The sequence below is a fragment of the Trachemys scripta genome, chromosome 6 (assembly GCF_013100865.1).
Source record: "Trachemys scripta elegans isolate TJP31775 chromosome 6, CAS_Tse_1.0, whole genome shotgun sequence".
Taxonomy (NCBI): Eukaryota; Metazoa; Chordata; order Testudines; family Emydidae; genus Trachemys; species Trachemys scripta.
The window spans coordinates 31,412,193-31,438,473 of record NC_048303.1 but is presented as its reverse complement, the minus strand read 5'-3'; the positions used below and the strand labels follow the sequence as shown (position 1 = coordinate 31,438,473).

The 26,281-nt window shown below is 42.0% G+C and overlaps 2 protein-coding genes across 4 annotated transcripts in view; one reads left to right on the top strand and one right to left on the bottom strand.

Annotated features, from left to right (window-relative positions):
* Positions 1 to 3,569: 3,569 nt before the first annotated feature.
* The window catches only part of CDC20B (cell division cycle 20B), a 53,415-nt gene continuing 30,703 nt past the window's right edge, over positions 3,570 to 26,281 (top strand). Inside the window, exons 1-3 of one of the 2 annotated variants that reach the window (XM_034774481.1) lie at positions 3,570 to 3,875; positions 4,242 to 4,313; positions 25,127 to 25,352. In XM_034774481.1, coding sequence (XP_034630372.1) covers positions 3,813 to 3,875; positions 4,242 to 4,313; positions 25,127 to 25,352 — 361 coding nt within the window. In that variant the 5' untranslated portion in view covers positions 3,570 to 3,812. Of the gene's footprint in view, positions 3,876 to 4,241; positions 4,314 to 25,126; positions 25,353 to 26,281 lie in introns of those variants that run through there. The other variant, XM_034774480.1, reaches the window with a different exon arrangement.
* GPX8 (glutathione peroxidase 8 (putative)) lies at positions 13,163 to 16,883 on the bottom strand. 2 transcript variants are annotated; one of them, XM_034774482.1, is made up of 3 exons: positions 16,636 to 16,883; positions 15,721 to 15,982; positions 13,163 to 13,991 (listed from the first exon to the last, which is right to left on the bottom strand). In XM_034774482.1, the coding sequence occupies exons 1-3, from the start codon at positions 16,837 to 16,839 to the stop codon at positions 13,828 to 13,830; spliced, it is 630 nt and encodes a 209-aa protein (XP_034630373.1). In that variant the 5' UTR covers positions 16,840 to 16,883; the 3' UTR covers positions 13,163 to 13,827. The 2 variants fall into 2 exon arrangements, with proteins under 2 accessions (XP_034630373.1, XP_034630374.1); XM_034774483.1 differs by lacking the exon at positions 15,721 to 15,982.

Genomic DNA, 26,281 nt, shown 5'->3' with positions numbered 1-26,281 from the left:
TAATGCTGGTGATGGCTGTCAGCCTATCAGAACTTTCTCTCTATCTCTTGGGCAATCGGAAGAGGCCTGGAAGAGCTCACCTGACCCACCTGTAATTGTAGGGAGGGTGTGTATGTGGGGCGAGCTTCTCTCAAATCCTAAGGCAAAAAGAAATGCCCAATGGAAAATATGTTGAATAATGCAAAGAAAGGCAGCTTAGTGGTTTTATGCCCTATGTCAGCAGGTACTCAGCCCTTAACTGCTATTCTAAAAACAAAACACTTTTTGTTTCAAAATTCAGTTAAGGTTCCTAAGCAACAATATTGTACTTACCTATCACATTGTTTACAAACCCCCACACACTTAAAACAAGGAAATGAGTATTAAGGAACATGATAAGTCTTACTGTATTCATCAGTAAACACTTTTTTCTGACCAAGTACAACTAAATTCATATTTCACAACAACCCTAACTCTAATTTACCAGTATATCATGCTTTCTCCTTTGCTACCCAACATGCATAGATTTTCAAAAAATTCCACCCAAATCCACATTATCTTCCTTCAAATTTCTCCTTAAAAATCACTCCTGATGTCTACACCTAACAATGACTAGAAAACTGGTGTGCTCTGATCACTGCTTAGTATTCAAATCATAATAGTTTCACAGATACAAAAAGCAGAGGGGGGAAGCACAGTGTATCCACCTCTTTTCTCATCATATATTTAACTGAAAGCTCCTTGGGGCATATTTTCATTATATGGGTGTATACCGACTAGCATTACGGGCCCTTGATTGGAGCCTATAGCCACTAGTATAATACAAATTAATACGTTAAATTTATCAACCGACAATGGATTTTTGGCAATGTATTTATAACAGGGTTCTTGAGAATGAAGTCTTATATGTAGTTTAATAGGAAGGTGCAGAACTATATATCCTTGAGAAATTTTGCTACGACTGTGGACTTGCATTTGAGGCAGATGAATATATATCATTAATGTGCATGTGTATGGTTTTTGTTTCTTCTTCTAAAGGGTTTTTATTGCATTTATATTTTGACATGACTGTTGAATGAATATTATTTATTTTGGATTGGTCTTAAGGTGGCTGTGTTGTGATGAAATATACATTTTTAAAATCTTCAGAAAGCAAAGAAAATTGGGATCAACAGAAGCAAAGTTAGGCCAAAGCTGAACACTTATGAAAACCCCACACATTGAATTATGATCTATAAAAATGTAAATTGACAAACAAAGGCCAATAATGTTATTTTAGGATTTTACTCCATTTCAAATTCACTGAAGAGCTCACAAAACACCAGACTGTGAACCCCTTGCTCACATTATTGAACACTTAAACATGAATAGTCCCATTCCATTATTTCAATGAGGCTACTCAGGTAAAGAATTGCTCACCAGTGTGAACAAGAGGTTCACAATCTAGTTCAAAATGACAATTACAATTCCCTATACATAAGCAATAACGAAGCAAGAATTATTAATTATTATTTATCCACCATGTTGGTGGTTGCACATGCGGTAATGCATGCCAGCATTTACTACTGTCCAATTATTATGCACTGTAACATTATACGACAATGTTTACTGAAGAGCATTATTGTAAAAGGAATTAATATTCAGTTAAACGACCATCTGAAGTGTTGCAAATACAACCGTGTGTGGGTGAAATGCTTACAAAACTTGCATCCGAAGAAGTGAGGTTTTTACTCACGAAAGCTTATGCCCAAATAAATCTGTTAGTCTTTAAGGTGCCACCAAACTCCTTGTTGTTTTTACAAAAGCTAGTGTATTATTTGTTTTTAAAGAACTCATTTAAAACAAGGTTAAGTGACTCAGACACTTTCTATTTCACAAATAAATTGTGGGATTATGAAATGACACACTTGAAATAAATTAAGCAGAAAGTATATTGTATTTGTATTGTGTGGTATTCATTTAAGTATTCAAAGCTAAAGTGCTAGCAAACGTTCTCCTTCATGACCTTGCTTCCCCAGTTCCTCCTCACTCTAGGAGTTGTGTGTACAGCCACGCAGCTATACAACTAAAACTGATTGTGAAACTGGGATTTTTTTCCTGCAAAATAATTTAAAGGAAAAATATCCTTTTAAAAATTTCTCATCAGAATAGTCCAATCTTTCTACAGGAAGTTTAGAAAACGTGGGAAAGTGTTTTTAACCCACTTTACCACCCTAGAGGAAGGTGGTAGTGGCTCATCTGCCTTCTTCAAGGCATACTTTGGTCTTGTCCTTGAAACTGGTCACATAGGTGCGTAGCTTCACATGTGAATATTCCCAGAAGTTCAAATCAAATCTGTGAGATATTTTTATGTGGTGTGTTTAATGCTGTTGGCCAGCAGTGTTTCTAACACGGCTCGCCACATACCGTACACAAAACAAAAATGACATACCCTTTAAAAAAAAAAAAACAAGGAGTTTTTTTGTTACAGCATTAGAGATATCACATATGGTGTAGTACTTGCAAAATCACATCACACTAAGGACAACACAGATTATGCTCATGACAGCACACAGATTTCCAAACAAATCAATATAACAAGGATTAATTGGATGAATAGGCCCATTTCTTAGGAAGAGAGGGGAGGACTTGTCGATGCCCATTATTTCTGGAGTAAAGCAGACACATTCCCTGCCCCCGCCCCACCGCATCCATTTTAGAGACTAAACAGGCCTGTGATGACGGTTTTGCATCCAAACCGGGCCAAGATTCACACTTCCAAAGGGAAACAGACGTTTGCTAAAGGGTGGCATAAATATTTCGCTGGTTTGTCATTTCATTTCATGCACTTTTCCTCGGTCTCTCCCTCTCTGTCCCGCACCCCCCAGACGTTTGGCATAAAGTGAAATGTGGGGAGGAGGGAAGGGAGGAAGAAAGAGCCCAAACGTAACATTTGATTAAAGACAGCGCGTGGATTTCAGCTCCTCAGCTCTGTAGCTGCAGGCTCGGGAGTTTCAGCTTCCTAGCGCCTGCAGCCGGGATCGCTGCTGCTGCCGAGCGATCCTCATCCCGCAACTCTGCGATTCAGCTCCAGCCAACGCGCCCCCGGCTGCGGAGGGGCGGCAAGCAGGCTGGGATGGGGGCAGGGCAGCTCCGCCAAGCCCGTTGGAGGGCCTGACGAGCCAAGCCCCGCTTCTTTGCCCGCCATCAGTGGCAGCAGAGGGACCCCCGCGAGCCTTGGCGCTGCTGCCAACAGCTCCGCCCCGCTGCAGACAATGCGGAGACTCGAGCCGCCCAGCCACCGCGGGCCCGGGAGCAGGAGCCTCCAGGGAGGGAGCGGGCAGGCCCCGCCGCTTGCCCGCGTTCCGCGCCCCAGCGTTCCAAAGAAGGGAATCCCCTGCAGTCACAGAGCCGGGCGGCCAATCAGCTGCCAGAGCAGGGGATTCCCGCTTTGCCTGCCGCGCGTGCGGTCTGTTTAAATGGCACGCCGGTCCCTCTGGGAGATCTCATCAGGGACAGGCAGGGTGAGAGTGGGGAGCGTAGCGGGGAGGAGCTGGGGAGACAAGGGGTGGACAAGGGATAAGGGGGCTCCTAGAGGGCAGAGTGTAGGGCAGGCAGAAGGCGCAGGAGAGCTAAGAGGCTCATAGGGAATATAAATAAGAAGGGTGGCTGTTAGGGGCATCTAGCCCATCACTGTCTCCTTGAAGAGAGGCAAAAAGACAGATTGGCTCAGGACACTGGTGTCTCAAAAGTGAGTGGTGTTCATTTGCCTGGGTGCACATAAGTTAATATAGCTACATTATAAATAAGTACTTTTTAAGGTAGATAATCGTGGCAGGAGCTTATCTTCAGAGATGGAGTGGAAATTAGAAAGATCTGCTTCTAGGAAGGTCAAGACAGATGAAGACATGTTGTGGGTAAATGTCATTCATTTTTCTTTTTATTCTAACTCACCAGTGCTTTGCTAGAGTAGAGTAAAGTGATTTATCTTCTCACAGTTACACAGTACAGTAATTGTGGAACAAGTCATAAAGATCATACTTTTTCCTAACTCAGGCAGAACTCATGAAGTCAGCTGAGAGTTTTAGCTTAGCAAGAGTGTGGAAAAGGGCCCTCAGACTTCAATAATTTTGCTACAAGAGGGGGAAGGACTGCAGGATTTGATCTTCCACAAACATCTGGTTTCATGTGACCAGTGATTTAGACTGGGGATAAAAGTTGTTGTTGCTCAAATGATACCCGAACATTTAATTGCATTGTTTGTACTTCTGTATTTTTTTAAGGAGAAAGTAATGAAAACACTTGGGAAAGACCTTAAGCAGATGAGAAAACAAAGTTTACAGAAGTTCACTAAGGTAAGTACATATACAAAAATCTGCTTTGTATATTTTTTAGGGGCAGGGAGGAAGGGACAGAAAAAGTAGAAAATCTATATAATTTTGAACACAAAAATAAAGTTTTAAGAGATTTTTTCCCCTGTGTTATTAGAGTCACTACAAATGAAGTTCATTTAAATGCATAATGGGAAACCATAGAAAAATGTACATTAACTACGCTAGTGGCAAAGTGGCAGTGATATAATGAAAACTTCAGAAGTAGATACTGGGATTCTTTCTTCATAGGGTTATGGGGACTGATTACTGAATACAAGCTACTAGATCTGTTTGAAGTGGGTGCAGGCATGTGGGGAGATGCCTGTCCATGCAGCATCACAAGCCAGCTGGCACATACTTGTGTGGTTGCATGGTAAGGAATAGAAGAAACAATGAAGAGTGAAAACAGTGGATAGATGTAAACTTATAGTTTTCTTTATGTGTTAATCACCAACGGTGTGCTTGGCAATGAACAGGATGCAAAATACAGACAGCCCTTACCTCCAAAGCTTACAATGTAAATCTGGTGAGTCACTTTAGTAGAATCCTAAGGGAGATTCAGTTAGGGATGGAGGTAATGTAAAGGGAGACTCCTACTAGACTGGAAATTTTAGAGCAGAAGATAAGCAGGGTGCATTAAAGACAGAATATAGTACAGAAGTGTAGTCACTGACATGCAAGTATATTACTTTACTGTTAACATTCATACAAGCAATACTGTTGGGAAGGCACAGTGCTAGACTAAACATGTTGAACAACAGCTAAGCTATAGAAAGCTGTCTTTGGGACACAGCGAATGGCCAAGAAGTACTGATGGAGCACAAGGATGTGACAGTTTGGCAGTGCCTTGCTAGCTGGCTGTTGAGAACTTGATATATGAACAGTTGCTAGCTGCACTCCACATTGTTGCATTCAAAAGCATCCTAGAAGTCATGGAAATGGCAACCTCTTGTGGACTGTGATGGGAATCGGATCCATATTAACCAACTCATTCATTTGGCTGCTGCCTAGCCGTGGCAACTGGACAAGTAATTGTTTATATACGTGGGGTTTTTTTTTTTGATAATTCAGGAGTATTGCAAGATAGAATTCCTTTTGAGTGGTATAAGAGCCCAGTTTTGAAAAGCAAAGAGAGAGGACCACAATCTGTCCTTATTTATATCCATGCAACCTCTTTGGTTCTGCCTTCAGTGACATTCATACAGCTCACTACCCATACGAGTCCTAAGATCCAAACTTATAATTATTAAACACTGTGAAGGTGATTTTTTTACCAGCAACATCAATTTTGCTCATTATGGGCCTGATACAAATGCCCATTGAAGTCAATGGGACTACTCACATGCTTTAAGTTATCTACATGCTTAACTGCCTTGCTGAATCAGGGCATGAGCTTTCCAGTTAAATCCAGTAAAACTGGTGTGAATGAAAAGCGAATCTAGTCTAACACTTTCTGAAGTTTTGGTTGACAATTTAGGGCCTGATTCAGATCTCACTTTACACTGCTTTACCCTATTGTAACTCCACTGACTTCCTTGGAATTAGTCTGTATTTCCAGTAGTGTAACTAAGATCAGAATCATGCCCTTGATATTTATTGCATCTAAGTATTTACATTTTGTGTTGAAGTACATATTGAGTTAATTTTGAAAGAGGTTAGCAACATTGAAATTAGTTAGACATTACTCCACTTTGCAAAGTTCCTGTTACGAATAAAATTCAGTCACACCGTCTTTAGAAAGGAAATATGTTGCCTTGCTTAGGCTCCTTGTGTCTGGTAGGCAGTGTACTGTTAGCTGGCTGCTTTGTGTGAATCTAGCAGTCTCTACTACACTGTCACCTGCTGCAGGGCCAGCTCCCTGTTATTTTAATGAGATGAACTAGGAAGGCATCAGGACACCAACTTGTGAGAACATTGGTGGTAACTGTATGTGTGTGCTAGGAAGGCAGTGTATTGTTAGCTGGTTGAAAATCTGACAGCAGCTAACCTACACCTGCTATCTTATTGCACATACTATGATCATCCAACTACAGCAAAACTTATTTTACATGGTGCATCTTGTAGGCCCTTTTTATTTTCTGCTGTAAAGGGTATAATCAAACAATAGTGAAACCTAATATTTACCTTTATCGCTGTTTCACACACTCCTGTTATCCAAAGTACAGAGAGAAAACTTTTGTTTAGCTCTTATAATGTTTTTTAATTTTGATCAGCACTTAGAGACCAATATGACAGGAGGCCTTATAAATACTTAAGTCAGATAGACAGATAATAGAATTCAAACCATATCAAACAATCACAAATTAACTGACAACTTTTTTTTTTTAGCAGGACAAGCAATGACTTTCCTAAATTCTTTTCTTTGAAATTTTCTTGCTGTTTTATATAGAATGTGTCAATCCATTAATAATACAACATTAGGCAAAATTTACATTTTTTTCAATGAGCAATTAAAAGCTGATTGAGTTTAAAAACTGACAACCCCAAAGGTGTTCAATCAAATGTCCTACCAAATACCCCAAAATTATATTTTAGTGTCATCATGACGTTTCCACTATTGTACTGGTGGGGGGGAAGGAGGGCAGGCGGGGGACGATGACAGTGTCTTGAAAATGATTCCCGTCTTCTCCAAGTGCCTTCAGATTTGTCAACATCTTTGTGGTTCTGAAGTACTAAAAATGTATGTAGTGTTTCTAGGTGTTCTCACCAGTTCCACAGAGAGAAGAACTCTAATCTGAATGTTATGATCCTGCATAATGAAGACCAAAGAGATTGATTTTTTTCATGTTGTTAACAAATATATATAACATGTTGGCTACAATCACCGCATTAGTGCTTTGCAAGAAGTATCAGCCTCATACTGAATATTGTTTAATTGTTTTCCCTATCCATATGTTAACACCCTTGATAGGTACAATTCTGTTAGGTTCTGAAAACCACTCAATTCCCACTGACTATAATGGTAGAAAGTGCTTAGAACTTTGTGGGACTGGTCCCTTTATCCTTGTGTATCATTTCTCTGTTCTCAATGATTTTTGCAACATCTCCTAATGTAGCATTACTTATCAATATTATTAATGTGCTGTTAACTCCTCTTCAGGATCATTAATTCAGACATTCAGGAAAACTGGGGTTATTGTCTTCTGCAGCACATTTATTGGATGCTCCCTCAGATCAATGCACTGTCATTTATCATTCACGTTGCTAGGCAAGCTGTCAGTTTTCAGTTCAAGGGAAATGGTTCATAGCCAGCTAATTTAAATTAATTTTAAAAGAAATAAAGTTTGTTTCTTGATAGGAGTATTTCAATATTAGCTTAAGGCACCCTGGTGTCCAAGTGCTGGTATTCATTTGATGAAATCCATGCCTTGTATTTGTATCTAAGCAGTTCTTATTTGCAAAAAACAGACTCTTTCATTATATGAACTCCCAGATAAGTCAAGTAACACATATAGCCCAACTTTCTTGCAGACTCTCCAAGTGAAGACCTCCCAGTGAAACAGCATGTGTGTATATGTGGAGAGCTTGCAGCATTAAGGCCCATAATAGAACTAGTTTTGTGTATGTGCTGATTAGGCAGTGTATTGTTAGTTAGCTGTTGTTCACATACCAGCAACTAAATACGCTTCCACATTAGCACACGACCTTGCATCAATGTTTAGACAAGTGGATTACAACTGGTTATTATAAGCCTCTCTCTGTAAAGATAGTGGGCCAGATCTTCAGCAGATGTAAATGTGTTTGGCATAGCTCCATTGACTTCAGTGGCAGCTAAGCCAAATTATACCAGCAGAGTATCTGGCCTGTAGATATTGTGGTTTGTTTGACATTAGGAGTTAATAGGTTTGGGTCTGATCCTACAAAATTTTACTTATATGAACAATCACAATCGTTTTGACTTCAAAGGGACTACTTGCACATGTGAGTATTACTTTTAGGTTTGGGTCCCATATGAAAATGTGCATTTCTTACAATATTACGTAGTGTAACTTTATAAGCTTGAAACATTCAGAGAGGATATCAAAAGATTCCTAAGGGAACCAGAGACACAGTTCTGGAATTGTTTAGTTTTGCTTGACACTATTTCTGTTGGTCCTTTTGGGGTCAGAACATCCAACAGAGAGGAGGTGAGATACTCCAGCTCAAGTCAGGTTGGTTGAAAGGTGTTTGGAAAATTTGTATTCCTGGTAGCTCTTTACGAAGGAAAGGAGTCCCAGGTTAAATCATTCCCGCTGTAGATTATGGGGAAGAAGTGAAGATCTGTGAAAATGGGTAATCATTTGATTTCCAAGATATACCCAGACATCAGCGCTTAATTTCTGCCAGGGCTTGCCAGGGCTGAGCCCCGGCACCTCTAGGCTTGGCAGTTCATAGCCCTGGTACCTCTGGGCTTGCTGCATCAGTTATGAAAATAAAAAAATTGCTTGAGCCCCGACACCTAATTGCTTGAGCCTCGGCACCTCTTTCATTACCAAAAACACTTAAAGGACTCAAGACACAAGTTTTCCTTCAGGTTTCCTATTGGAGAGCTCCTTGCTCTCTCCTGGGTCTCTTCCTCAACCAACTCAGCAAAAAGACCTCTGGCCCTTAGGAAGAAACCATCAGTCCACACTCCTCCCCAGTCACCCTCAGACACTGCTGAGTTTTCTCCTTTTTAAGTCCCACAGCCTGCCCAGGTGTGGTAGGGTGGTACTAATTGAATAGGGCTGCCGGGCCCCATGCCTCCTGAGCCAGAAAGGAGCAGGCTGCCCTGTCACAATGTCCCTTACTGTCACTACTAGCCTGGATGGAATGACTAGTCAGACTAATGACTCTGAGGTGAGTGCCCCATATGCCTATCCTTCCCAACTCCCAGCACCTTTGTGTAGATTACAAAGGATATGCAGCACAGTTTGCCTCTTACATAATCTCTGTGCGATTAGTATCCATCCACATAGCTGTGTGAATAAGTGATTTTTCATTTTGGTGACTAACCCAAAAAATCAGATTTTTTAAAATTCTGGGTTAACCCCCCACCCCAATTTTTTTTTACTTTATTTCATTTTTGGGTTTTTAACCTTTAAAAAAATAAATTTGAAGTAAAATTTGAAACAAAAAGTCATTTCAAATAAAAGAATTGAAACGCTTTGATTTTTTTCATTTTTTTTTTGTGGGGGGAGTTCTTGACTGAAACAATTTGACACAAATATTTTGGTCAACCCGATTATGAATTTTCTGGTGAAAAACAGTTTTGCCTGGAAAATTTCGCCCAGCTCTATCCATCAGTACATGTAGTGCACACTTGGACATTTGTAAACCTACATCAAAGTGTACACAAATCCAGAATGGCATACATAGATGGAGACTGGGAAGTGAAAATCAGTCCCACAACATAGGAACGTAGAAACTGTCATATTGAATCAGACATGAGGTCCATCTAGTTTAGTCTCCTGTCTCTGATACATTAGAGGAAGGTACAAGAACTCCACAGTAGACAGGTATGACCCCCACAGAGGTCTCCCTCCTTATGTCTAAGTGTTAGAGGTTGGTTTATACTCTAAAGCATGAGGTTTAATATTCTTTCCAAAATTATTGTTGTCATAGATTATGACAACTCTGGATATTCTTGATATCCATAAAACTATCCTATACCTTTTAAAATCTTAAATTCTTGGCCTCGGTGTCTTCCTATGGTAAGAAGCCGCACAGTTTAATCATACGTTATGTGAAAAAGTATTTCCTTTTATTCATTTTGAATTTCTGGCCTTTTATTTTAAATGAACATCCCTTTGTTCTTGTGTTATGAGAAGAGAGACAGAATTCCTGATCTACCTTCTCTGTATTATTTATTATTTTATATAATTTTATTATGTTCCATCTTATCATTTCTATGGGAAGCAATCTCAATTTTTCAATCTTTCTTCATATGAGAGCTCTTCCAGGCACTTGCTCATTCTTGTCACTCTTTTCTGCATCCCCCTGTTACTAGACTGGACATTTAGAGCTAAGGTTCCATTTAAGAAATACTCCGAAACATGTGAAGGTTTGGAAAAGCATAATTAATGTCTCCTTCCCTTCCCTGCTCATCCACATATTGTCAGGTCATGCTGCAGGCATTTCTGTCTGCTTCTCTCCCTAGCAGAGAGAATCTGCTGACTGACACTAATTGTGTGACTATGTGGCCTACTTTGTTTGCATAAAATAAACAGACACAAAAATATAATGGTTCTACAATATAATATATTTTTGATAGTTCCCTGAGAATGGCAATGAGATTAAAAAAACAGTTTGATTCAACTACAAAATTATATTAAAATAATCTTACGGCTTTCACTTAGACCCAGGAAAATTATGGAAATTCACAGTTAAGGGTTAAAGTCCCAATCCTGATTCCACTGAAGTCAATAATATAACTCCCATTGACTTCAGTGGGAACAGAATCACACCTTCTTTTCCAATCTCAACTGCACCCAGTTGGACTGCACTCGGATGCCTACATTCATAGAATTGTAGGACTGGAAGAGATCTCGAGAGATCATCTACTCTAGTCCCCTGCACTCATGGCAGGACTAAGTATTATCTAGACCATTCCTGATGGCTGTTTGTCTAGCCTACTCTTAAAATCTCAAATGATGGAAATTCCACAACCTCCCTAAGCAATTTATTCCAGTGCTTAACCACTCTGACATTTAGGAAGTTTTTCCTACTGTCCAACCTAAACTGCACTTGCTGCAATTTAAGCCCACTGCTTCATGTCCTATCCTCAGAGGTTAAGATGAACAATTTTTCTCCCTCCTCCTTGTAACAACCTTTTATGTACTTGAAAACTGTTATTGTGTCCCCTCTCAGTCTTCTCTTCTCCAGACTAAACAAACCCAATTTTTTTAATCTTCCCTCAGTCAGAGGTCATGTTTTCTAGATCTTTAATCATTTTTGTTGCTCTTCTCTGGACTTTCTCCAATTTGTCCACATCTTTCCTGAAATGTAGCACCCAGAACTGGATACAATACTCCAGTTGAGGCCTAATCAGCATAGAGTAGAACGGAAGAATTACTTCTCTTGTCTTGTTTACAACACCCCTGCTAATACATCCCACAATGATGTTTGCTTTTTTTGCAATAGTGTTACACTGGTCACTCATATTTAGTTTGTGATCCACTATGCCCCCCAAATCCCTTTCCTCAGTACTCCTTCCGAGGCAGTCATTTCACATTTTGTGTGTGTGCAACTGATTGTTCCTTCCTAGGTGGAGTACTTCGTATTTGTCCTTATTGAATTTCATCCTATTTACTGCAGACCATTTCTCCAGTTTGTCCATATCATTTTGAAGTTTAATCCTACCCTCCAAAGCACTTGGCAACCCCTGAAAACTTTATAAGTGTACTCTCTGTGCCATTATCTAAATCATTGATGAAGATATTGAACAGAATTGGACCCAGAACTGAAACCTGTGAGACCCCACTCAATATGCTTTTCCAGCTTGACTGTGAACCACTGATAACTACTTTCTGGGAATGGTTTTCCAACCAGTTATGCACCCACCTTACAGTAGCTCCATCTAGGTTGTATTTCCCTAGTTTGTTTATGAGACAGTCATGCGAGACAGTATCAAAAGCCTTACTAAAGTCAAGATATACCACATCTACCGCTTCTCCCCATCCACAAGGCTGTTACCTTGTCAGCCCTATTAGGTTGGTTTGACATGATTTGTTCTTGACAAATCTATGCTGACTTTCACCTAAGCTGCCTTCCAAATTCTCAATCAGTTCTTCCCTATTTGTCCAAATCAAATCTAGAATAGCCTCTTCCCCAGTAGCTTTCTTCATCTTCTGAAATAAAAAAATTGTCTCCAGTATATTCTAAGAACTTGTTGGATAATCTATGCCCGCTGTATTATTTTCCCAGGTGAGAAGATTGTGAGTTCCAACCTTACAGCAGAAATTGAGCTCACGCCCCAGGCAGACACTAGTATAGGGGTGTCTTGTACTCCTGCAGCTGCTGGAGTACCTTAGGCAGACATCTTTACTACTCGTCTCTAGTGGATGATGTAGACCCCCAAGTATTTTTGAAAGGCTTTTGGATAACTCCAGTACCCTGGACAACATCCTTCTTCTCGATGAAACAAAATGGTTTTAATATCTGAAGCTGTGTGTAGCTGCACATTAATGACTGCTGTTTACTTGTACCTACATTACATTATTTGTACTAACAGTACAAGGGCCAAATTCCTCCCTCTTGGACCAGCCTGGCCCCATGGGCATCGGGGGATTCATTCCTAGTGTTTCCAGTGCTGCTCTCCCTCCACGTTTCTGGCATCGAGAACAGCTTCACCTTCCACTTTGGCAGTTTTGGCTATGCCCCTTCCCTCCCCTAGCAATGCCTTCCTTTGGCCTGGGGGCTCCCCAATGAAGCCACAACCTCCAACCAGATTCAGCTTCAAGATCCTCACAGTATCTCCCCTTCCCCATCGCAAATGGTGAGAAAGTGTGAATACTTTACTAACTTTGGTTTGAGAATGCCACACATAACCAGCCATCTTTATTCATCATTACACTTTAGCTCTTCCAGACGTGATATTTACTACAGCGTATCTGCTCTTAGAATTATTCTAGTAATTTATCCTTTGTCTCAGACTGTAAAATACAGCCACAATGCCAGATGAATCCCAACTTGTCTGCTGCTTGATTCACAAAGTTTAGCAATCTAAGTTTGCCTAGCTCCAAATAAAATAGGGACTGATCTTATAATTGCTTAGTGTTAGATTCTCCATAATGCTCTCAGTGTGTATGACTGCACAGTGTCACAGAACATTTTGTGAAATATATCAAAATACACACAATGTAGGCTAGGAACCATTTTGTGATTCTTCCTCTTTTTTAATAAACAATCTTCATAGAACTATCTATTTACAATTTTTTTTAAACTTAGTTTGTAATTTTCACAATTCATCAACCTTCCTCTGTTAATGTAGCAAAGCTGGTATTTTTCAGTGGCATTCAGTTTTAACTACTCTGGTGTGATGCTTCTGGATTGATACAATGGCCCTAAAGTAATTCAGTCACAGGAGTTTCATGTTTGGCAATCAAATATAAAAAAACCCCTAACACTTGTTACAAGTAGCTGGGAAACAAAGCTTTTGGCTTGATAAATTAGTCAACTTCATATTCATACAAATCCTCTGTCTTCTTTTTTAAGCATTTTCATGTTGGTGACATTATTAACCATTGGCAGCTGTGTGAATTTACAGGGAACATTAGCAACTTTATGCCAAACTAAGGGTCTGATCCTGCAAAGTGCTGAGTGCCTTGCAACTCTCATTGACTTTATTGGTGCTCAGCATGTCTCAGGATTGGGCCCTATATTAGTGCTTAAATCATTTGTAATTATTCTCAGTACTGCCATTAAAACCAAAGAGAAATTAAAACACTTGATGGTCTAGCTTCTAGCATCATTTAACAGGAATGTATTAAGATTGTCTATACATGCGGTAAAATGGATCGCAGACTGAATGGCCTTTTCAGAGATCTTCTTTCTTTTTCATGATGATCTGCCTGATCAGAGATGCTATTTCTGCCCTGATGTTTTCTATGGGCTCTTCAGGTCTCCAAAATTTCACAACTTTACCTTCTGGGTTGACAAGATACTTCCAGAAATTCCACCTAGGCTCTTTCTTTGAAGAATCTGCAGAAAAGGCATCAGATACTTTTAACGGCCTCAAATACTGCTATCCTTGCAATTGCTTAGCCACAGAACAGCTATTCTTTAACAGTCTTTTGAAAAAAGGAAACCCCCATTCTGTAAAAAGCAACAGAGGGTCCTGTGGCACCTTTGAGACTAACAGAGCATAAACAGGTGGGAGTTGTCTTACCAACTCTGAAAGGCCAATTAATTAAGAGAAAAAAAACTCTGCGCACTCCGGTGGATCAAAGCAAGTTCGATATAACGTGGTTTCACCTATAACACGGTAAGATTTTTTGGCTCCCAAGGATAGCGTTATATCGGGGTAGAGGTGTATCATGCATTTTAGAATCAAAAGAGTAAATGTAGTAGCTCTCTCCATCCATGGGTATGGATATGTATTTATTTAATATAGCGAATGGGGCATAGTCCGCACTAATTACACAATCTGTAATGTAACTGAAGTCAAATGCTCCCCTTGTCTTCATGATCATAATGCACGAGCATATCTGAGGGGATATTAGGATTGAAGGGAGTATAAATTAGTGCGGAATTTGATCCATTGTTTTTAGTTAGGTGAAAAGAAAACATGTTTGAAATTCAGACTGGTGAAAAGATTTACAAAATCTGCAGTATCTTGTTGTTTTGCTAGTGATATGGCAAGTGATTTTTTACCCTTATCTTCTTTAAAAGTACATAGCTGGCCCCCATCACCAAAGCAGCTGAGCACCGCATGCTCATGGCACCCTGTGAGGCTGGGAAGCATCACTATCTCTGTTTCCCAGATGTGGAACTGAGGGTAAGTGACTTACTCAAAATCACAGAGGAAAGCTGTGGCAGAGCATAGAATTGAAGGTTATCTCTCCCAAGTTACAGGCTAGTTCCCTAAAAACTGGACCATCGTTCCTCTATTATACAGAAATTCAATGGGAACCAAAGACCTGATCAAAAGCACATTGAAGTCAGTGGGAGTCTTTCAATTGGCTTCATTGAGCTTTGATTTAAGCCCTAAGTAAATACAGCCTCATTCTGATTTGTGAGACTACAGGGCCCATCCCTACAAACCCCTACTCATGTGAGTAAGTTTCAGGGGCTTCTCATGTGAATGAGGCATAGTTGTGTGAGTAGGTTTTGCAGATTGGATCCCAAAATTTACAAAATGAGTTAATGTAAACCAGTGATTATTTCCCACGGTTCATGCATAACTTGCATCTAAGTCAATAAGATATACATGTCTGGTAAGAGGGGAATTTGCTGATCTACACGTTTGTATTAACTGTTGAAATATTAAGAATATAAGACAATAATAGTGATACTTTTGTACTAAATTCTCTCAGAATGGTTAATATAGTTATTTGAACAACTTTTCAAATAAAATATTTTTGTAATGATAATAAAAAATAGACAACAACAGGTAATTCAGGCCATTACATGTTTGCTTTAAAAATAATATTGTAAAGAGCAGGTAACATTTTGGAGAAGAGGAACCTCATCTAAATTTGAAAAGATTTGGTTTAATGTTTTAGAAACCTTTGATTAATTCCTAGCAGATGGAAACTGAGATATCTCTGTCCCTGTTCCTTCTCCTCCCTCCCCTCCCATTCCTTTACCTTTCTGTTCTTCTGCCATTTTTTCTGTTCTCCCCTTATGTTTTGGGAAAAAAATCAATACAATATAAATGAAAAAATATTGCAATTATATGCAGCATAAAATATAATAGGCAAATATTTACCTATCAGAAATTTGAATGCAGGTTCTGTTTCAGATCCTAGAATCTTAATTTTGTGGAAAATAGGGAAAGTTGCTCCATAGTTTCCCTTGGCAAAAGATTCTATTTCCTGGCTTGAGCTAGGCTCCAATTCTCCAAACTGATTGCATGGAAAGGCCAGCACAGTGAAGTGGGATGGACCAAACTCTCTGTGTAATTCCTGCAGCGCGATGTAATTTTTGTCTGTGTGCTGGCAGTAACTGGCCACGTTTACAACCAAAGACGCCTTCAGAGAAATAGAAGGTGGAACATTTAGAAAGAAACTGCAAGTTCCTAAATTACTTCAAGTCTTAAAGATATAACTTCCAATAGCATAATCTCTCCTGTTTGAATACTATCTGTGACCATCGGAGCATAATCTCATTAGATATAGTAAGAATATCAGAAGCTGAAATCAGGTATTCTTTAAGAGACATTCTTTTAATAAAAATCATTAGACCCTTGAAAAGGATAAAATGTTTTTTAATTACAGTTTTGTTTTAAAAGCACACATGCAAAGTCAGACATTTAAGGTTTGTGCATAATAAATAGTCTCACATTATATATTTTAGATCAACCTCTAAAATATAATTGCAATATGCTGACATTCTTAGCTACTGTGATTAAAATATATTTGTTGCATTGTTAGAGCATTTCAGTTATAACAAATCATATTAAATGACCATGTTGCATTATTTAGTATCACTACATTTAATATAGCTAGTTAAAATTAATCTGTACTGCTAGCTTAGCACTAAATACTGAAGGAACATGGAATTTTAGAAAACATCTCTATCTCCCCATAATGCTACAGTGTTTTTACCATATATAAATTGAGTATATCTGTTGCCCTCTAAAGATTTAGTAACAAAGAAATAGTGCTTTGAAGATGCAACTTACTTTGCCTCTGTACTTCTCCAAAGAAACGGTCCTCCCTCTGGAATCCTTCACTTGAAAAGAATAAAAATCTTTGATTTTAGGTTTTAAGAATTTGAGCTGCAACAGACAGAGCATTACTGTACACAAAACCATCGACAGGAAAACAACAAATACCCTTGCTTTGGGCACTGAACATTTTAAAGGATAAGTTGTGAGAGGCTCCATTTTGGAGAATTTTGAGGGACGCCTCAGCAGGCCTGGAATGTGAGGAGGAGCTGAAACATGAAACCTGCATCTGCTCTAGACAGACCATTGTAGCTGATCATTTTGTCCCAAACTTAGGAGAAATGTTTCAGGTTTGAAAGCTGCTACTGATTCCCCCATACATAAGCCAGTATGAAACACTAGTTTGATAATATGCATAAATGTCTCTCAGTGAGATAGAGATAAATTAAAACTCAGTGCCAATTACATTAAAAAAATAGTTCCACTTAACTGACCCACACAAATAGACTCAGAGAGCGTGTTCTCTTGTAATTGACATTAATGTTACACCCATATAACACCACTGACTTCAAGGGAGGTAGGGCCTGATCCAAAGCCCATTGAAATCAATGGAAACACTTTTGGTCTGTTGTGCAAATGCCTGTGCTCTAAGTTGTCCAAGGTAACAAAAGTTTAACTCAGTTTGTTACATAAAATTGTTAATAAAATTCATCAAAAGTGAAAGACCAAATTAGTCCAGATAAAAATGGTCTATTTATTCCACCCCAGGACTGCGTTAATAGGGTTACCATATGTCCGGATTTCCCCGGACATGTCCGGCTTTTCGGTCTATAAATAGCCGTCCGGGGGGGATTTTTAAAAATCTAAAAATGTCCGGATTTCCCCCCAGTCGGCTATTTATAGATAGAAAAGCGGCGGCCAAGCGCCGCTGGGCACCCAAAACCCCTTCCCGGCTCCCCCCATCCCCTGCAGCCTTACCATGCTGTCTGGCCCGCAGCTGTCTTCCCCCTCCTCCCCTCCCCTGAACGCTCCGCCCCCTGCTCCTCCCCCTCCCCTGCTTCCCGCGAATCAGATCTTCGCGGGAAGTCTGAAAAGAAGCAGGGGCAGGCGGATGCAGCAGCAGGTAAACTGTGGGGCGGGGCGCGAGGAGGAGAACTCCGGGGAGGCGCGGCTTTGGCCGAGCGGCGCCCGGCTGCCCCAGCGGCTCCGGCCCAGCTCGGGCCCCAGCACCCCCGGCCCGGACCCGGCTCGGGCCCCAGCAGCACCGGCCTGGTTCGGGCCCCAGCCTGGACCCGGCCCTGCTCGGGCCCCAGCACCTCCGGCCCGGCTCAGGCCCCAGCAGCGCCGGCCGAGCACCTCTGGTCCGGCCCCAAGGCCCACAACCCCGGCCGGAGCGCAGCCCGATTCCTGGGCTCTTTAAAGCCGGCCCTGGTCAGGGGACAGGGAGGAGGGGTTGGATGGGTTGGGAGTTTGGGGGGGGGCTGTCAGGGGGCAAGGGTGTGGAGAGGGGTTGGGACAGTCAGGGACAGGGAGTGGGGGGGTTAGATGGGTCTGGGGGGGCTGTCGGGGGCAGGGGTGTGGAGAGGGGTTGGGACAGTCAGGGACAGGGAGCAGGGGGGGGTTAGATGGGTCTGGGGTTCTGGGGGGGCTGTCAGGGGGCAGGGGTGTGGAGAGGAGTCGAGGCAGGCAGGTAGCAGAGGGGGTTGGATGGGTTAGGAGTTCTGGGGGTCCTGTCGGGGGCGGGGAGCAGTTGGATAGGGCATGGGAGTCCCCGGGGGTCTGTCTGGGGGTGGGGGTGTGAATATGGGGTGGGGGTGTGGATAAGGGTCGGGGCAGTCAGGGGACAGGTAGGGTCGTAAGGCGTTCTCAGGAGGGGGCAGTCAGGGGACAAGAAGCAGGGCGGCTTAGATAAGCGGTGGGGTCCTAGGGGGCAGTTAGTGGCAGGGGTCCCAGGAGGGGGCAGTCAGGGGACAAGGAGCGGGGCGGGGTTGGAGGTTCTGGGTGGGCAATCAGGGGATGGGAAGTGGGAGGGAGTGGATGGGTGTGGGGCAGGGGCGGGGCTAGAGCGGGGCTCCTCCCCCCCCCGTGTCCTCTTTTTTGCTTGTGGAAATACGGTAACCCTAGCATTAAGACTGTGACTGGAAAAAAATGGAGAATAGAACTGGAGATTAATAGACCCAAATTGGTGTGTTGAAAATTAGGCCTAATTGGCAAACAAAATAATAAGGGGATTGGCTGTTCTGCCCACCACTTCCTTTTGGGGAACTTAAAAAGAGACTTTGGGGGGAGGTGGGGAGGATCAAAATGGTAGAAAGAGGTGAACTAGAAGAAGTGAGATTTACCATCATGGCTTCCACTTTCATCTTCTGGGACCCCAGAATCTACCACAACACTGTTGGACCTTCACTGTCCTGATCCTGAGAAATGTCCTGGCCAGACTGGGCGAGAAAGAGTGACCCAGATGACATCACTAGCTCTGGCTAAATTCCAGATGACACCTAGAATGTGAGACTTGGTTTCCTGCTCTCTTACCTTATTTATTCTCTTTCCTATCTCTCTTCCTTTCCTTCTGTTTTATAAGAATCTGTTTTCACCAGCCAAGACTGCATCTTTTGCAACACTGCTGTGAGACCATGACCAGCTAAGCAGCTAAAAACAATGTATTAAACAGCTGGATGCTGGTACAAGTTTGCCAGGTTTTGGAGTGGCTGATAAGACCGTGTGCTGAACCCATGTTTCTTTAGCAATGAGGTTGCAGGTGAAAGTCAGCACCAGAGACAGAAGCTGAATTTTCTATCTTAGCTGTTCTCTTCTCTTCCCTTTGGTACGTGTTTGACTTATTTTGTCTTCAAGGAAATGAGACTGTACTTTTAACAACAGGTCCAGTCATCTCAACTTCTTTTCATTTCACCAGAAAAGGCTAGTTATTACCATCATTAATACCATCTAAAAAACTGTCAAACTGAAGGATTTCCAGATAAAACTCTAAAGGGAAATGGAATGAGGGATATAGTTAAAATCCTTAATCAATATTTTACATTTCAAATGCTTTAACTGTTTTTTTCTTTTCTGTATGTTTTGTGAAAAGTTAAAAAGATTTTGAATGATGTGTTTGTCATGGAACTAAGCAGTGTCTGTATCCAAGCCCCTGAACCATGTTCAACTGTTTAGTGTTGTACAGTGACAGGGTCAGAGTAACACCTTTTACTCTCTGAGTCCATTTATTCCATTGAATTTGACACAATAGGTCCCAATGAGCTTTGGGTCCCATTGACTTCAATGAGCTTTGGGTTAGGACATTAATCTGGATTTACCTTTCAGAGAAAGTCAAGCTCAAACCATTTTTTGGGGTGGGCATGGTGTGTGGAAAGCTAGCACAGAAGATGGGCATAGTTTTGCTGCTGTGTATCTGGCTTCTAATTCTGACTGAGGACTGGAGAGGAAGAAGGGAATGCATCAGAAAGAAGTGAAGTTGCTGGGGGGTTGGAATCCCAGATATAGGCAGGTTAATTCCAGGGCAGCTTCTCAAGAAAAATGTGAAGATGCTCTACAAGTATTTTAATGACACAATTCTGAAATCCTCCCACTTGCCTTTATTGTATTTTTTTTTAAATAAGTCTTCCTCTGTATCATTCTGGATCACACCTGTCAATTCCCAATACCCGAATTGACATTTTTGAAGGCATCACTATGTACCTGTGGCAAAAGTTCCACTTACTGGATTTTTTCTCTCTTCTTTTCCCTTATTTTGTTGGTTTTCCTCTTCTTTGGTTTTTTATCCTCCTTCATAACTTCTGACCTCATGTCCCCCGACATTGCCTCTTCTTCTTTCTCTCTGTTCTTTCAACTCCTGATTTTCTTTCTTTTTTCCAGCTTCTCTAAACTATCATTTGTCTTTCACTTCATTCCAGCTTCCAATTTTCCCTTATTCCCCTCCCCTCCCAGTCCTTAAATTCCATTCAAGAATTATTCCTTTCTTGGTAATTTCTTGCCTCTCCATCAGTCTATCTCTCTGACTCACACAAAAAACTTGCTACATCACCTGCTCAGTATGCTACATCTGTATTGTGAAGGGGTGATCAGAATGGAGTGCAGTGTTTCAAGAATGAAATCCTGGCCCCATTGAAGGCAATGCTCAGCTACTATATAAGAATCTAAGGGTATGTGTACACATGCAGCGCTGCAGCGGCGCGGCTCCTTTCTATTTTTTTTTTATTTTTTTTTTAATGGGAGTTATATAAGGAATTCATCCCAAATGAGGACATACCTTGGATTTAGATAATAGCATAATACTGTTTCCAGTATTTTCTATCATATTCTTTATACAGCTACACATTTTGTTTGCTGTTTTTGACCGCCACTACACAATGAACATGTTTACATCAAGCTGTCGAGATGACCTGAGGTCTTTTCACGAAAGTTTACAATCTCCTTTGCATTTGTCAGCACTGATTTTCTGCCATTGTGCTGCTCATTCACTTAGCTTTATTAGTTTAACAGAACGATTGAGAGCAAACATTAAGTAAAATCAGATATTTGTGTGTGTGGTAAGTGGAGCTTTGGAGTGTTGGCTGGGATCAGGTGTTCCAGCAGCATGTGTGGAGAAGGGGTCATATGTATCATTGAAAACAAACAAAAATACAATCAAAAGGAAACATATAAAACCAATATTGACTTAAGAAAAGTTTGAATTTGTCTTTAGAGTCTGGGAAATCCATGCAAGAGTTTAGCCTTCCTGGGGTTTGGCTTGCATTGATTACTGTTATTACTATTATTGCTAAAATCTTGTTCTAAAGCTCTCTAAAATGCAGAAAATCGCATCTGAAATTTCACAAAATTTCTGGGGGAGGAGCTCTAGATTCTCTCATTTAAATATTGTTGCTTCCCTATTGCCTCTCCCACAGCTTCCCCATTCTTGTTTGCATAGAATGGCACACCTGAGTGTAGCCACTGAGTCTCTCAAAGTTTTCTGCTTCTAATATAGTGAGAGACTTTCTGGAGGAAAGATGATTTAGGGGTTACGGGTGCTAGTCCAGAACTTAGGTGACTCAGGTTTAATTCCCTGACCTATCATAGACCACCTGTGTTAACTTGGGCAAGTCACTTAGTTTGTCTGAGCGAGTCACTTAGCTTCAGTTCCCCATCTGTGAAATGGGGGTAATAGTTTTGGCCTACCTTGGAAGGATGTTGTGACGCTAAATATGTTAGTGATTGCGAGATGCTCAGCTACTATATAAGAATCTAAGGGTATGTGTACACATACAGCGCTGCAGCAGCGCAGCTCCTATCTATTGATTTTATTTGGGCTAAATTTCCATTTTTTGAAGGGTGCTTGTTTGACTTGGAAAACCTCCGTACCTTGCCATTTCACCATGCTTTTTTTCTTTTTGCTTACTGTTTCCTTTTGTTTTTAGTGCGATACATATCTTCTCTGACTCTGTAGTTTCCATGCAGAGTTTAAGGATTTTAATTTCCTTATTTCAGGTACTTTGCAACTAGCATAATCACTTCAAAAAATCTCCCTGCTGAAAGTTAAATTTCTGAGCGCTAGATTTTGGTACTATCCCTCCCCACAAGGGTGTTAAACTTAATTATAATGTGGTTGCTATTACTTAGTTGGTCAATGATAGTTATACCTTGAACCAACTCCTGCATGCTACTTAGTACTATGATGAGAGTAGCTGCTCCTCTTCTGTGCTCCAGAACCAGTTGATCCTGTCAAATTGTCCTGCAATGAAATGAATAGTAACTTCAGAGCAACCTGTTAAGAAGCAGGGCACAAACCCCAAATTAGTTGTGAGTTCCATACTTTAATTTCACAGGCCAATTTTCAAGTGAAAACTCCTTTAGCACTATAAGAGCCTTAACATGTCACAGACAATCTCCTTGGGTACTCTTTAGTTTGCACCCAGGTAAACTCGGCTTTGTGGTAGATGGTCCCTTCCATCAAAAATCACAACAATATTCAAATTACTCCCAGTCCCAAAGGACCAGTCATTTATTCCAGGTCAGAAGCATTTTAGATCTCACACCAAAGACAATACTTGTAGCCAATCCTATAATAATCTACCTAAAGGTTTATTAACTAGGGAAACAAAATAAGAGAGTTATTCACAAGATTAAAGCAGATAAACATACGCACATGCAAATGAGTTACAGTCATAAGTTTCAAAAGATAGTAGCTTCTATAGTAAGCAAGCTTTATATGTCCCTTAGGGCTAACCCAGTTTAACACTGGGGATCTCTTGCTTATTCCTAGAAAACCTTGCCCTCGAGAGTCCAAGCAACATAGACATACAGTTTCTTCTAGCCAGGGATTTTTATTTCTTTTCCCTCTTCTCTGAGCTGCCACTTCAGCTGATGGGAGGAATTAATTTGAACTTATCCTCTTCATGAGCGGGGAGAGCAACCAACAAAGTCTTTTGTCCTCTGATGTTCCATGATAATTTGTCTGATGTTGATGGGCTTTCTCTGTTGGGCAGGACATCACACCTTTCGTTGTAGGTCAGCATTTCCCACTAATTAACATCTCACTCTGGTCTGGTGATTTAGAGTCACAGTCAGAGGCTTACAATGCAAATGCTCAAATATTACCTCACAATATGGGATACAGATGTTATAAGAGCTTGGAGAGGCTAAGCTTCCCCAAACGGAGCAAGAAATGACAGATGTGGTGCACCACCCTTTGGAGGCCAGCTGGTGCCTTTGGAGCACCGCTGGCGGAAGCTCCTGAGAAGTGTGTGGGGGACAGTGGCACCTGGACCGTGGCCCTGCCCGCACTCTTCCTTGAGGCCCCACTCCCTCTCAACCTCTTCCCCCATTATCATCCTGCGCTACACCTCTTCCTCCTGAGGCCTCCCCTTGCTCTGTCTCTTCCCACCCCTGCTCCACCTCTTCCCCCAAACTCCCCTATGCCCGCTGCTTGAGCCTCTCTGCTACCATCCCTGAGGCCTCCCCGCTTGCCGCTTGTGACTCTCCGCTCTCTCCCCAGAGGCCCTCCCCCAGCCTGCTGCTCGCCTCTCTCCGCTCCCTCCCCCAAGAGGCGTGCTGCTCAGAGAGGGGGGCAGAGAGGAGAGGGCTGAGGGGCCTCAGGAGAAGAGGCCAAGCAGGGGCGGAGTGGGGGGGGCACAGTCTAAGCACTAATGGCCCCCCCACTTATAGGGAGCTTCTGGCATTTGCGCCCAGCCACCCCAAATGCTAGAGTCACACACCACCTATGTTGGTTGCATCCGACGAAGTGGGCATTCACCCACGAAAGCTTATGCGCCAATACATCTGTTAGTCTTAAAGGTGCCACAGGACTCTCTGTTGCTTTTTACAGATCCAGAACAACACGGCTACCCCTCTGATAATTAACACCACCTATGGGTTATAATCCATACAGCAACTTACAAGCATTCAATAAAGTCTAAACTAAGCACAATTTTACAACCTTAATACCTATTTTAACAACAGTAATATACATAGGTGAGCCTGACTAATTCCAGCTATGTATTTGTCAATATCCAAGTGAAGCATGGGGACCTTGGCATAAGCTGGCACCTGATTTGCCAGTGTCACAGATCCACGAACCATTCATTTAAGGTGTTAAGAAATTGTGTCCTGAAGTGACCAGTTTATATGCGAGAAGTTGAAATGACCCATTATTGCTTTATTAGTTGTACTTACCTCTTTGGTCTCTCTTAGCATTGCACACCCAATGTTTTTCTCCTGATCTGGATGTCAGTAGTATGCTGTATATTCTGATGGCTTTGGAATTGTATACAGTGGTGCTGTATTGTCCTTTGGGGAAAATCTTGCTCCTTTAACATGATCGGGAGGACCTTGTTAGCAGTGGCACTGATGTGCAGGGCCGACGAGGGTGCGGGGGAGGGAAGCCGGTACAAATTACCGGAGCCCGGCGGTCCGGAAGGAGGCCCGGGGCCCAGCTTCCCCGGCTCCCCCACCACCCTTGTCGGCCCTGTTTAGCTGATCTGCCCTTGCTGGGGGGCCCGAAATTTTTTTTTCACCCGGGCCCGAACCCACTCTCGGCAGCTCTGTTGATGTGCACCCACATGCCAATAACATGGGAGTTCTGAGAGAGGTTGCGGGAGGAGCAGGGACAGAACACTTGGATTTGTGACCACCTGGATCCACTAGAAATTTCTCTTCATAGAGCAGAGGCACAGGCACTGCAGAGGCTGCAGTTGTGTTCACAGAACAGCTGTGCTGCTACTCTGCAGATTTGCAGGTCTTGGGGAGAAAACTTCCTTCCAGGCAGCTCCCAGAGATATCCCCTGCACAACCTGCAGTTACATGGGCTACATGCTGGGAGGCAGGATTGCCCATATGCATTAACAGTGAAAAGCCTTTTCTAAGATATAAAGTGATATAAGTGCCAACACTATATTAAGTTACAAGATCTTGTGTCAGTCATTTGGATTGTTTGACAATCCATGGGTTTAATAACCATTTAACCTTCCTATCATATAATTATTACAGCTAAATTCTCTACTCTTTTAAATAGATGCCCGATTCAGGAAAGCCCACCTATTCAAGATTTAAAAGTTGCATTGTGAAGAAACTGACGTGCAGTGTCCCTGTTGCTAGTAGCCCTATCGTCACAAGATGGCAGCAGACACACGCAAGAAATCATGCCGAGCAAACTTTCACAGAGTGTCAGCCTATTAATCTCTTTCCAGCTGATGGATCTGAGCTAGTAAGGACTCCTGAGAAGATCTCAACAATCCCAGGTCAGTCTGCAGGTAGAAGAACAGCATGGAAACTGGATCACTCTGGAGATTCACAAGGGCCTCTAAAGCCCCCTGTTAATCTGCATCCAGCCAAAGCTGGTAGTGATCAAAAGTGGAAGGTTCAGTGTCCCACCTGAGATGTGTGTGTTGATGTCAGTCCAGTTCCTAGTGGATAAGTATTGTTATTAGAAAGACACGGTGAGCAAGGTAATATCTTCTATTGGACCAACTTGTGTTGTGAGAGAGGCAAGCTTTCGAGCCACACAAAGCTTTTTCAGGTCTGGGAAAGGTACTCCCAGCATCGCCGCAAAATGCAAAGTATTATCATTTGTATATGGCAGTATAGATGTGCAGGAGCTTTAGAGGGAGAATAAAAGCACAGTGGAATTACACTACTCTTAAACTGGTGTAAAAGGAGAATCGGGCCCATGACCCCATCCTGTGGAATGTACAACCTAGCATAGATAAGGCATGTCATGCTGGTAATGCAGGAAGAGGTGACATCAGGGAAGGCAAAGGGAAAAAAAGAGCCAGATCCTTGTGTCCAGACAAGCTGTTTTCAGTGTAGGACCACTTTGGGCCCCTGGTCCTGGGGGGAGATGGGGGCTGAGTGCTCTAAGATGCACTGGTTTGTAACAGTACCTTAGGTAGTTTCACACCAGCTGAGATTGCCTGGGATGCTCCTGGTTTCTTGGTGGAGGAGATGATACTCCCTCACTACAAGTTGCAGGTTCAGACATCTGTCAGATCATTTCCTGGCCTGACTTGGCCCAACTCTGGCAGCCCGAGGTTGTGTGGTGTGTAGAGGGACTTGGGAGGAGACCCAGGCTTGTGTCTGTCCTTGTGTGTGTTGGCAGAGAGGAGTTATGAGAGAGCAGGCAGTGAACTGGCTGGACCTATGGTAGCTTTAACTGAGAACCTGAGGCTGT